The following is a 13,376-nucleotide window of genomic DNA, read 5'->3' on the forward strand; positions in this document are numbered from 1 at the left end:
CTGACGGGCAGAAAAGGAAAGAAGAGATAAAGGCAGTGGCTGGTATGAGGGGTGGGGTGGGATGTCACAGGTTACAGTCAGTGGTTCCTTATTAGTCATTTCTTACATCTTACCTCTCCGTCTCTTCTAGGGCTCCATCTCAATGATTTCTTTTTTCTTTTATTTTTGCTCTCACCACCCGTTCCTCTACTCTTTACTCTACTCTCGTCTCACTTATTTTGGTTGTCTTCTGTCCCATTGCCCCTGACATGGCTGCTCTCTGCTCTATTAACCTTATCAGGAATCTTCCACCCAACCTCTCCCCTGTCCATTTGCTCCAACCCTGCCACCCCCCGTGTTTCTAGCTTTCTCTTCCCATCTCGCTCGTCTCTTCTGGTCCACTCAGTCTTTGCACCGTCTAACCTCTTCCTGCTCTTGGTTTCACCCGACCGAGGCTTCCTGCCACCTCCCCGTCTGCTCATAACCTCCGAAAAACAGAAACGTCGAGCGCGTATACCTAGCAGGTAGTTAAAGGGACGTCATCCGCTATGTGACTGCAGACTGACATATATACATATATATATACCGGTATACGTTTTCTGCAACCATATGTTATATCGCAGGCAGCAGTCCCGTGACTTTCACATCTCATCGAGCTGAACTACCTGCCAGAGAGGTAACCTGGTGCACCGCCGAGCGGCGGCGTAAATCCAAGTGACCCTCAACCATTTGTCCCCAGAAATCAGGCCCGAGATACAGTGATATATATAAATAAAAAGTATTGTTCTGTACGTTGCCCCCTATGCAGTATCATATATTTATTTCTTTCACAGGACTCAGAGGTCCCATTCAGGAAGTAGCAAAACCACACAACCTGTTACTGAGGGAGAGCAGCCGAGCCGTACTGTGGGAACGCGCGGCAGCTTCATCATATACGTGATCTGCGCATTAACGCGTCTTTAGCTGCCGGAATCTCATCATTCACAGGCAGCCGGCGGATGCTGTGCGCCTCTTGCAGCTCCCCGGCTCCTGATGTGAGAAAGCGGCAGCTCTTTGACTTATTCCACTTTGTATCGCGGCTGCCGTGGAGCAAACATCTGCCCCGGCTTTCTCACTACTACAGAAAAAAACACTACGGCCTCCATTATCGGAGGCCACAACCTCAGGCTTTTTTTGGTTATTTTCGCACAGAACAATTTAACCCCTTCACGACAAAGCCCACGCATGTACGGGCTCACAATGCATTGTGATTAATGGGTTTAAGGACAACCCGTTACCCCAAGGGGTTAAGTTACTATTGTCTAATTTCTCAATTTTTTTTTCTGTAAATTGCATTATATTTTCAATAAAAAAATACATGTAAAAAAGAAAAACGCGTTTTTTTATACGGCGATTCTGATGCAAAGCCTCAAATGCTGTCTTGTCGTCATAGTAACCAATGCGATGGAAGCATTATGCCGACGAGGCCACTTTTTATACATATACGAGGCTAAATACACATTCTGTCTGGGACCATAAATGTGAGCAACATCATCTCTCTCACCCAGCGGCTTTCCAAGTGACAGCAACTCCCATCAACCTTCACCACAAGCTAGCCTAACGTATAGCAGGCATCTGGGTGGTGTCAGAGTACCCCGGTATAATTCAACTGATGGTCCGGCAGCTTCCATCAAACACGTTTAACGGGCAAAGAATCGGGCGTCTGACGCAGACTGTTAACATATTAGTTATTTTATTACATATAAAATTCATAACACGTAAAACATTTGATAATTTAAAAATCCATACATTTTTTTCACCCCGATAGTCTCATACATAATAATACGGGGGTATTTCCAACATACTAAATCATCAATCATGCCTTTTTTTTTTTTTTTGACCAGAACACAGCTCAGTTTCTCTTCGTCCCCTTCCTTCGACCCCGGCTCTTCTTTTCCTTGCGCGCGGCGGCCGTGGTAAAGGTGACACAATGAGCGTCCAGGAAGTCCAGCAGCTTCCCTGCCGCCATCTTGATCCCGCTTTGCTTGAGTTCCGCTTGGACGGCTCCCAACTCCAGGGGCTGGTAGAGTAAGATCCGCTTGTATAAATCGGGACGCTCTCCTATGAAGCGCCTGACGGCCTCGGTGGTGGTGGCTTGGCGGCCGGCCTCCTGCGAAGCGGCTATTGGCTCGTCATCTTCTTCGTCAGCAAACGCTGTCTCGAACTCATTGCTGGCGGAGCTGCGGAGAGAAGGAAGAGGCAGGTTATGACAAGAAAAGAATCCCTTTATACGGCAGAGTCTCATTAGCCAATATGTGGAAGTGTAACACGAGACGATGTCCTCTACAACATATTACACGCTGTACATTCTGTATGTGTCCGCCGCCATCACATTAGGCCACCAGGCGATGGGTCCATGAAACGATGAGCAGCCCCTGCTGCCTGTCAGACTGCAGCCCTGCTGTCGATACGGTGAGATCTACTTCTTTATGGCTGAACCTGAATTTATACTGAGCGACCTCACGCCCTTGGCCATCACGCCATTATCCGTTCCCTATATGCGTGGGATCTGATTGCGGGGGCCGGATCACGTCCGGCTAATATACAAATACGAACGAGGTGGGAAGTAAAATAAAAACGGGAAGAATAACAGGAAACGCAAAGTACCTTATAGGTACGTATACCCAATAAAAAAACACTCTAATGTTGATGAAATAGTTATTTTGGAAAATAAAATCTATACAGATGATTTAATTTGTTACTTGCGAGTATCTGCTGCTCTGGTTTGGCGTGGTTTAGCGGTGAGACATTATTAATGTTCTATACATTGTGTATAATTTAATTTCTAGGTTACCTGCTGCACCCGTCTCCTGCCTTATGACACAAAGCAACCCAAAATAAAAGAATTTGCCAATTTGGCTAATTTCTGAATCTGAAACGAATGCGACTGAAAATTCTTCTCTATAAAATGTCGTACTATTTTGACCTGTTCTATCGTGCTCGTCTTCTCTCTACCTCCTCCAGCTGCTCTGCATGACACTTTTCGTGCCTGCGTAGTTCTCAAAGTCCATACAATGGAGTCGTCTCCTATAAAAAGATTCAGCGGCATGACGACGTTTTATTACACAGTCCCGTCATCGTTTTCTACATAAATAACATGGATTGGAACGGAAGTTGGATAAAGGAGGATCCTGCAAATGCTAGCACAGGTCAAGTATGAACTATAAAGTTTGGAGATCTGATATCTGTTGTTTCTTCTCATGATTTCTGAGAGAGAGACGCACGAGGTCTCTCCATACTGCCCATAAAAACTGTTATGCGGTTGCGTTCTATGAGTTTTTGGCATTACCTCTGGGATAAGGAGGAGGTGTCGCTCGCAGCCGCGGAGGACGAGGTGGACTCCTGCGATGCAGTCAGCGGCCGTTCTTCTCCGGAGGCCGCTTCCTTGGCGCCGCACACAGTTGCAAGCTTCTTACGCCTTGGAGCCTGGGGGCTTGTCTGGCCTTTAGTGCCGGCGGGGTACCTCGGAGCCTGCGATGATCCGCCATGATCTTGCCGACGGCGCTGAGAAGGAACCTCATCTTCGGAGTCTGAGCTCATCACCTGGTGTGTGTAACGGAAGATCTCTTTCAGCTTCAGCACCATCTGCTTCTTGGGGAGAGCTCGTACCCCGAACCTAAGAAACGGGGAGATTATACCATGGGGAAAAATACTCTCTCCAGAACGTGAAGAAGCGGCATAACCGTCAAGGTGCGCACATATATATATATCACGTAACCACACACCATAAATACACACATATATATATATATGCGTTACTGAGTAATGCACCTCGTTAGAACATGCAGGAAACATACTAATACAGTAAAATGTTTAAAAAAATATATAAAGTGCATCAAAATCCCCCTTTTTTTTAAGCATGTTTCACATGTAAGATCACATTAAACACGGCCATGAACAGTAGGAAGAACCCATGTAAACACCTCCAGTTATAACCCTGTCTCCTTTACAGCTCCTAGAAGCTCCATGAGTTTGGATTTTGCACAAGGGGAACTTGTAAGAGAGGAAGACGTCCATTTACCAAGAAAAAAACAGGTTACCAGCGCTGAAGTCCAAATTCATAGTTCTTTTGGGGCTAATTTGCATTCCTTGCTGCCACCCAGTAAATTGTGAGCGCAGAGATAATGTATATCACTGCCACCCACTGGTGATAAATCCATATAATACACATCATTTAATCTATTAAATATAGGTGAAATTTAGCTCCTTAATAATGTCCCCAAGAGCAAAAATCCACCCCCAGTCCTTGTACTCCATGAGATATTTTTAGTACTCACCTGCTCAACTCCTTCTTTAGAATTGGGGTGTCCATATCCGAATATTGTGGTAACGGGGTGATGGGGACCTTCGGTGCCAACTCTCTCCTGCGCACAATGCTAACTGAGAAGAAACAATGCTTGAAACTGTTACATGGGGAGGTTATTTCTACCAAGACTCTCTAAAAGAGCTTTACTTCGGTCTTAAATAACTACAACTGAGACATTTATTGTTATCTGGTAAATATGTTACATACCTGGAGTCCTCAGTTCCTTCTCTTTGTCCGGGACCTTGTTCAGCCGTTGAGCCAAAGGTAATACAGCAGGAAGATCGTCCCTCTCGTCTTCTTCCCATTCATCCCACAGCTGGGAGTTCAGGAAGCTCTGCCGGCTGCTTTGCAAGTCAGGGGAGCGATGGGTTTCTCCGTGGGTGACGGACTCTGGACTTCTACTTACGGAACTATCGTTATTCCCAATTTCTGGGCTCTTTATCGCCGCAGTCTTCATCGGAGAAGGGCTACCGGGCTCTGGGAAGGAATCGGGCCTTTTGGGTGTTTCCTCTCCGTTGAACCATAACTCTTCCTCCATGTGAATAGGAGGCTCGTAGTCTATGTAGAAACTATGGCTGCTGGTTTCTGGCTGTGTCTTTGACAGGGGAGCCTCATCCTCGCTGTCCCCAACTTCAAACACGCTGCTGTTAGCCGGGGACGCTGGGAGAGAAGAAGGGCCACGAGAACCATTTCTAACAAAACTGCTGTGAAATTCTGGGGTTTTCTGTTGGCCTGCGGCGGATCGGCTGGAGGGCATCGGGTCACGGGAGGACTCTGGTGTTGGTTGAGCAAAAGACAAAAGAAAGTTTACTTTTGCTGGAGACACAGAGTTCTCGTGAGGAGCAGCCGGGATACAGACAGACGTGCTTTCCGATGGTAGCTGCAGACGAGAGGTCTGTACTTGAGATGTCAGCGACATTGCTGCGTTTGGTAAAGGTGTAGCAGGTACTAACCACGATGTCTCAGTGCAACTGCTCGTTTCTAAGTGGCCAAAACCTTCACTGCTCCTCCTTGCTCCGAGGTTAATGGGGGATTCTCTAATGCCCCCAGACACATTACGTTCGCTGTCTTCTCCGCTCTTAGGATTGTCTGCAGCTTTCACGCTAGGCTCGGACTCATCATCGGATGACAGGATCAGAATAACTTCTGGATCCTGCGTAGCAGCGCATGGAGAGGAAGTGGTTTGCCAAGAAGGACCATGGTTTGGAGTAATCCGGCAATGAGGCCGAGGCTTAGGTGGAGATTCTAAAGAAGGTTGGCTGCACCTCTGGGATATGGGTGAAGGACCTGAAGAGGGCAGACTGCAAGGCTGAGAGTTAGTCGGAGAACCTGCCAATGGAAGGTTCCGCGTCTGGGATTTAGGTGGAGAAGCGAGCGAGGTTAAGCTGCAAGGCCGGGAGTTGGTCGGCGATGCCAAAGTTGGCAAGTGACGTAAGGGTGATTTCAGTGGAGATGCTAGAGAGGATAGGCTAAGAGGTTGTGAGCAGGATGGAGATGATGGTGATGGTAAATTGCAAGGTTGAGAGTTGGTTGGAGAAGTTAAAGAGGGTAAGCTGCGAGGCTGCGAGTTGGTTGGAGAGGTTAAAGAGGGTAAGCTGCGAGGCTGCGAGTTGGTTGGAGAGGTTAAAGAGGGTAAGCTGCGAGGCTGCGAGTTGGTTGGAGAGGTTAAAGAGGGTAAGCTGCAGGGCAGGGATTTGGGTGGAGAAGTTAAAGAGGGTAAGCTGCGAGGCTGCGAGTTGGTTGGAGAAGTTAAAGAGGGTAAGCTGCGAGGCTGCGAGTTGGTTGGAGACGTTAAAGAGGGTAAGCTGCAGGGCAGGGATTTGGGTGGAGGTGTTACAGATGAAATGCTGAGAGGCTGCGATTTGGGAGGAGATGCGAGAGACGGTAGGCTGTAAAGTGGGGAGTCAGGAGAAGTTCCAATCTGAGGAAGAGGGGGAAGAGTGGAGGACGCAGCTTTTTTTTTTGAGTTGTCGCCTTTGTTCTCCACTGGGAGATGAAGCTGAGCAGCCCCCTGTTGCAGATATTCCAGAAGGCTCCATGTATTCTCCACAGGTGTCTGAAAACATGCGCTCATAGCTGTCATCAAACTGCAAAGGGCTGTGCTGGATACACAGGTGCTTCTTGGCGTCTTCTGATTTGCTCAGCTTCACCGAGACAGCTGAAAAAGCATTTGGACGTCCCCCGGGGGAAGTAAGTTGCCTTGGTGGGGTAGATTCATTGAAGAGTTGACGGGAAACAGAGGATGCTGGGAAGCTTGCATTGGGCGGTTGAGAAGCCTGTGGGCCAGGGAATGACTTAATTGACGAGTTTACAGGGGAAGCTAATGGGCCAAGTTTAGGAGAAGATTCCATGTTGCCATTGGTAAGGTAGGCAGGAGATTTCTGTAGAGGAACGTTCTTCTTCACCACCACCACCTGGTCAGTAGATGGTGTAAGTGGAAGTGGGGTAGTATGCACAGAGACCTGCGAGTCCCAGGCAGTACAGAGGGGGCTATCATCTTTAGTAATCAGTTCTTCCTTTTCTACAGGACTGTCTTCAGACTCTAGGCCCCGCGGTCTGCTCTCAGTCTCCCCACTACTACTGTTCTCCGTGTCCTGTTCTTCTTTCCCTTTGCGCTGAGTGGCTGCAAACTCATAGATCTCTTCAAGCTCCCCTTCTCCTACACCTTCATTGTCCACCTTGCCTTCCTCTAATCCTTCGTCCTCCAGCTCAGCTAGTACTTCTTCCTCATCAATCCACATGGACTTTAAAAGCTCCTGGAATGTTTCGGCTCGAGCTCCCCCATCATCCTCATCTTCGTCTGTAGCAGCCTGGGGCTTAGCACTGTGGTTTTCATTAACAAGGCGATCACAGGCGTCTATAAGAATATTCACCCCGAACCTGCACAAGAAGACAGGTTCAGCACAGAGGAGCAAACAGCAAGAAGGGAGTGCGACGGAGAGATTTGGGAGAGGGCCTACCTGCGTGCCAGTTCACATACGTGTGCGAGGCAGCGGGTAGGGATGGCGGTACAGCCAGAATACAAGAAGCGCAGAAAAGAGACGGCGGCTTCAGCGGACACATCGTTCAGGAGAAGACGCCGCACACGGCCCGTGCTGGCTTCATCTACCCAGAATCCTTCAGAGTATACCTAGATTGCAGAACATATACAAAAAAAAAGCACTTTTTGATTCAACGGCAAGGTTAAGCCTGAGGGCATTAAAATTGTGAGTTCGGGGATTGCCAGGGAAGGCGTACTTTAAATTGACAGATGGTTAAGAGTAAAGGAATCCCAGTACGTCGCATAGTCATTAAAAGGTACATTTAGCAAATGTTGGGCAACAAGAAAGAGTTGAAACAATCACTTGGACCAGGAATGGTAGAAGGGGGTTGTGGTAAGTACCGTACTGGTTATTGGGATTTGGTTATTTATAAGGGATAGCAGTGATCGGCACTGTGGCAGTTAGGTTATGCAGGCAGATGGTGTCATGTCACGTCTTACCGCTTCCACGAGCAGAGGACAGCGAGCGTACAACACGAACATGTGCACATTCAGCACCTCCCCGCAGTCAGTCTGCAACTGAGCATCGCTTAGGTGAGGGTTATTCACCATCTGAGCAAAATCCGCTGCTAAGGCAACCTGCGGGGCCTGAAAACACACACAAGGATATCTAAGCAAAGGCACACACACAATTATATAATAATGAAGTTGTCACAAAACAAAAGTGATATAACGACATTGGTGTAAGCTTTTGGAACATAGTAGAGCGTTGTCTGTCATACATTTTCCCGTCTGTTTTAATCCTTTAAATTCTGTGTCGATCCTGATGCATCGGCAAACGACTTCTAAACTCGGCTGAGTTAGGGATATAATGAGGCAGCACCAAAGGGCAGAGCTTTTATGGGAAACGGACACAAGACAGCTCTACGGGTAATGAAAGTGATCTGTACCTGCAGCATTCACACATTGTGGAAGTATTTTTCATGATAGTCTCCCCCAATTAAACAGTCACTGATCAGAAAGAATGGACGTGTTCTAAACGTTCCATGAATCATTATTTATCATGTTACGAAACGTTTGATTTGGTTTAATCCTTAACAAAATGTGCTATTTCAGAAGTAGAATATTCCATAGATTATGGCATCAAGTATTTGACAGTCATTGTCTGTACAAAAATGCCTATATATAAAGGGGAAAATTGGTAAATGTCATGGAGGAGTATCTGTTTCAATCAAGAACTACACCGAGCCAGATCACCATAACACGTCGCATCCATTCAGCTCTGGATCTGGCGAAGTGTCGTTATGGGGACTCGCGTATCCAAGTCAATAAAGACAAGAAATTGATTTGTGCTTACAGTGGACGGCGGGTGACTACTAGGCTCTTCTTCCTGAGACGGGACAAACCCACTCGATGTGATTTCGTCGGTGGATTCTCTTCCTGTAAAAAAAAAAAAAATGACTCTGATTTATATGGCAAGACAAGGGAAAACACCAATTTTGGTTTACTGAGAGATTACCTGTCCTGTTTGTAACAAGGCCAGCTCCTAAGTTCCACTGAGTAAACGTCATGCCTTCTCCCGCAAGCTCCGCCAGGTCAAGTAAAGCTTGTCTGTCTTTCTGGCTGCTGGACATGTGTTGTCCTTCCGTGCAGGGGGTCTCATCAGACTGCTCCTTACCAGTGTGGATGGCACAAGGTGGGGTCCCTGCAGGCTGGGTGGGCATCGCTGTGCGTGGCTGTGAGTTGAGCAATTTCTGTGAGTAGATAAAAGATCTTCATGTGATTTTATACAATAAAAGCCAAACTCCGGGTTTGGAGGGGAGGGTTATCTATCCAGTCTAAAGCTCTCCCAGATCACAATGTTACAACCTAATTACAACTGGAAATATGGGATCTGATTATGTCTGCTCCATACTCAATGTCAATGTCACAGTATTACAAGTAGGGTCTATGGGCAGGTAGGGACGTGAAGTTCACATGCATTGTATATGTTCTCTTGGCCTCCATACGGAAGAAAGCTACTTACCAGAGGTGGTCTCCATGGTGTTATAGGGGGGTTGAGCTCCCTGGTATAGTAGTGTTGAGGATCGATGTTCTCCACCATGTTGCTGATCTCCCACAGCTTCTCGTCCTGCCAGGGCCAGCTCCACGCTGCTTTCCGAGTCTCCTGCAAGTCCCAGAATCGACTTGGAGGTAGTTTGATGCAGTTGATAAACTTAGACTCCTCGCTTAAAAGCAAAGACATCCTCTCATGAAGCCTCTGCAGAGGAGCCTGCGGATCCTGAACCAGCAGGAGGGGAGCAGGTCTGTCCTTCTTTTTCCGATGGGCCTTTTTCACTAAAACACACAAAAAAAACCATAAAATGATAGCCCTCCTAGCAGAGGCTTCCCAAATGATTTGGCCTGAAAATAAGGTGTGAACGTTACCCCCGATCTGAACAAAACCTGCAATTCTGCAACCACAGGACAGAGCCCACTAACCTTAGCCATATAATCTATGGAGTATCATCTGGTGTTATTTATTACCTGCTGTTACTTGGGGCGTCCCTCTGTACCCAGAGACCCCCGGCTTATCTGGTTGTTTTCTGCCTATGATGTATTACGTGCGGGGCACTGTACCTGGCACTGCATTCTCCGTGGGCCACGTGGCCCTCGGAGCCCTGTTATTGCTTGGCACTGCCGTGTCCTCCTGCATAGACCTCGAGAGAGCCATGGCAACAAGCAAATCCTCCACCTCTGAACCCGGCTGGGCCGCTCGCCTCTTTTTTGGGGGTCCCTTCTGCTTGGATCCTGCTTTCCGCTTGGCCTGGGTCACACTGCACAGAATCACAAAGGTATACATAAAAAGCTTGGTTAGAAAGCAAGCTGCGACAGGTTATGCGATACATTCAGTGCTCCAGCATGGCCATTAAAATAAAAAAAGGATGTCCATAATGTAAAGGGACAGTTTAGGGTCCCTGACACTCCTACTAAAGAGGAATGCATATTAAGGTAACCCTAATTCTCTGCGAGTATTTTCATGTGCATTATTTAAAAACAAAACAAAGGGGAATTCAGCGGGGTAGAGGCTGCAGGGAGATTTGTTCAACCGAAGGCATCCCGCGCATGGCCAAGAGTTGAGAGGTAAGGAGGAAACGTGTATGAGGGGAACAGCATGAAAATTTACAGGGACCATGAAACTCTCATATGCATTAAAGCGCATCTGATGGCTGGAGTGTCCCTTTAACATTATCTGCGAAGAGCCACATTTCACCAGCAGATGGCAGCAGCACTGCCCAAAGACACAGCTTGCGAGACAAAAGCTGTGGCATTTCCACAGTGGGCACCTTCATGACAAAGTCCGTACATGTACGAGCTCACAATGCATTGTTTTTAATGGGTTTAAAAACAATCCATTGTCCTTAAGGGGTTAAACAGCAAACGTTTGCTCTACTTAACTCTGATTTATTTTTTGATGTATCGATAATGCCTGAGTGTGAAAAGTGTGGCCATACCCACCGTGTTGTTGCCTCTGTGGTCTCCGCTGCTTGCCTCTGGACGGCCTGAAGCAGCGCATGCGCCGGTACATCCAGCTTGGCAGCGCATCGCTTTAGGTGAGATGCCCGACTTTTCTCTGTGTTGAAGGATTTGCCACACAGGGGGCAGCTGGGAACGGAAGGAGGCTCTGCCACTTTGCTCACACTCTCATCGTGGTCCAGGCACCTGTGCAGATGTACGAATCGAGAAGAAGCTGCATGACAATATTCGCTTTAATTACAATATCATTATTACAAAACGATGCCCACCAGAAATAAACACTAGTGGAAAAGCCACAGAAAATTAAAAGTAAACTACAAAGGCTGCCGAAATTAAAACAGCTATTTTTTTAAAACTCCCAGTCTGCTGACCTGTTGACGTGCTGCTCCCGCAGGGCACCATTCAAGGCTGTCAAGTCTTTCTGGCACAGCTGGCAGAAGAAAAGCCCCTCGTCTTCCAAGGAACGCTGCCGACCCCTGAGATCCATCGGCAGAGCAGTGTTTAGAGCACTGTCGTCTTGCAAAGCCTCCGCTACTGATGGTAGCGCTATAGGGGGATAGAGTATCGCGCGAGTGAAATCAGATGGGAGACACTCCGAATTATATCAATAAAAAAAAAGGTGTAACGTGGATTCATCTGCAAAAAGTGAACGCACTGTGTGAATGCGTGTATGTACAGATATCAGGCACTACTGACCAAAGCCAGGAAACAGATTATATAAAAATATATATATGTCGCGTGTTTTTGGGGTAATTAGTAAAGCATAGCGCAGCTTCCACGCATCTGCATGTGTCACATGGAGTCTGGTACACGCGGTCACTCACACTCAGTGCCATCGTCCTCTGTAGAACATAGCTTCATGCGAGCTGGACCTGCTCTCTTGAACTGCTGCATCCTCTCCAGAACCAGATGTTTTACACTCAGCATCTCCTGGGATCTGACCGTTTCTGAGCCATCGCCGCCTGAAAATTAAAGAAAAAACAAAAAAAAAACGTGTTACTTTATCGTCTCTAAAACATGTTTACAGCAAATTACACTGTTTTACTTTACCTTTAAAAGATCTTTTTTTGCATAATGTAATGCAAAAGACAGCTGCATATCAGCCATTTGTATGAGTTCTTGCCCAGTTATCGGACCCCGATCTACTAGACAACCCCCCCCCCCCCAACTCCTTATCATACTGCCTGTGGGAAACAATAGAATGGTTCACTCTTAATCACCTAGCCCTACCACTCTGACTACTGAAAGTCCATGCAGGAAGAGACTTCTAATGAAGATATAATTGCCATAGAGAATCAGCTCAGTGTGGCGTTCAAGCTGGGAAAGTCACCCAAAATATCACGACTACAAATAATCTCCAGGTCTGCAGATAAAGGGAGTTTATTGGAGCAAAATTTGATAAAACCAGGTTTTTGTTAATGCCGACCGACATTACTGTATACAGCGCTGGAGTTATATTACTGTATACAGCGCTGGGGGTTATATTACTGTATACAGCGCTGGGGGTTATATTACTGTATACAGCGCCGGGGGTTATTACTGTATACAGTCCCGGGGGTTATATTACTGTATACAGCGCTGGGGTTATATTACTGTATACAGCACTGGGGGGTTATATTACTGTATACAGCGCCAGGGGTTATTACTGTATACAGTGCTGGGGGTTATATTGCTGTATACAGCACTGGGGGGGTTATATTACTGTATACAGTGCTGGGGGGTTATATTACTGTATACAGTGCCGGGGGTTATTACTGTATACAGCACTGGGGGGTTATATTACTGTATACAGCGCCGGGGGTTATTACTGGATACAGCACTGGGGGTTATTACTGGATACAGAACTTGATTTTGTGTCCAAGTTGAGAGATATTCCCCCTTAATATAATGACTGATGTAAACAGTTATATCCATATCCTGCTTGATGAACCCCCTAGTGACATGACCGAACCCAAGGTTTGTCTTGCCCCATAAAACCTAAAACCAGTGACTTCATACTTTGTTGAGCGTTGCCGTTTGGAAGGCCCACATTGGTCTGTGGTTCTGTATTGCTGCTGCTGCTGCTGCTCTCCCATGGCTTCTCGCTGGCCTTCTGAAGATTCCCTCCTGGTTCAATGCCCTGGTCTGCTCTCTTTCTGCCCCCATTCCCGGACTGCTTCCTGGCAACGGATGATTTGGTCTTTTTCAGTCTGTTTTTGGTTACGGCGCTGGGTTTAGGGATCTCCTGGGGCTCCTCAGGTTTGTTCTTCTTCACTCGTTTCAGGAGCTTGGAACAAAGTTCTGTAAACTCATCGTCTGAATCAACCATTGCTGAATGTTTGCTGGAGGTCGGGCCGGAGAGATACGACTTCAGGGGCAGAAGACAGGGCAGACCAGGCTCTTACGTCACCTCTCCATCACCAGACAGAAGCAGCCGTTTCCAAGAGATGAGAATCTGGGAAGAAATCCGGTAAAATTAATTTACACTTCAAAAAAACTTCAAACACAAAGCCACCAAGATGAAAAAATGTGCGCATCACTACAGGGTACATCTAGAAAGCCCCCCGAACTAAACCA

At 47.1% G+C, this 13,376-nt stretch overlaps 1 protein-coding gene across 1 annotated transcript; it reads right to left on the reverse strand.

Annotated features, from left to right (window-relative positions):
- Positions 1-1,870: 1,870 nt before the first annotated feature.
- On the reverse strand, positions 1,871-13,128 carry SLX4 (SLX4 structure-specific endonuclease subunit). The gene is made up of 15 exons (XM_089494948.1): positions 12,819-13,128; positions 11,645-11,782; positions 11,192-11,366; positions 10,803-11,006; positions 9,924-10,120; positions 9,331-9,641; positions 8,824-9,058; positions 8,662-8,744; positions 7,806-7,952; positions 7,285-7,454; positions 6,312-7,204; positions 4,532-5,611; positions 4,296-4,398; positions 3,308-3,634; positions 1,871-2,198 (listed from the first exon to the last, which is right to left on the reverse strand). The coding sequence occupies exons 1-15, from the start codon at positions 13,126-13,128 to the stop codon at positions 1,871-1,873; spliced, it is 4,701 nt and encodes a 1,566-aa protein (XP_089351074.1).
- Positions 13,129-13,376: the final 248 nt, after the last annotated feature.

Source organism: Sceloporus occidentalis, unplaced genomic scaffold (assembly GCF_023333645.1).
Source record: "Sceloporus occidentalis isolate IW3139 unplaced genomic scaffold, rSceOcc1.0.p SCAF_76, whole genome shotgun sequence".
NCBI lineage: Eukaryota > Metazoa > Chordata > Lepidosauria > Squamata > Phrynosomatidae > Sceloporus > Sceloporus occidentalis.

What these genes read in the sequence shown, in the direction of transcription:
- SLX4 (XM_089494948.1), bottom strand. Translation starts at nt 13,128, where the DNA reads ATGGTTGATTCAGACGATGAGTTTACAGAACTTTGTTCCAAGCTCCTG. An exon ending in CACCATGGAGACCACCTCTG is followed by an intron (nt 9,059 to 9,330) that starts GTAAGTAGCTTT and finishes ATCTACTCACAG; the next exon opens with AAATTGCTCAACTCACAGCC. An exon ending in CCTTGTTACAAACAGGACAG is followed by an intron (nt 8,745 to 8,823) that starts GTAATCTCTCAG and finishes TTTTTTTTACAG; the next exon opens with GAAGAGAATCCACCGACGAA.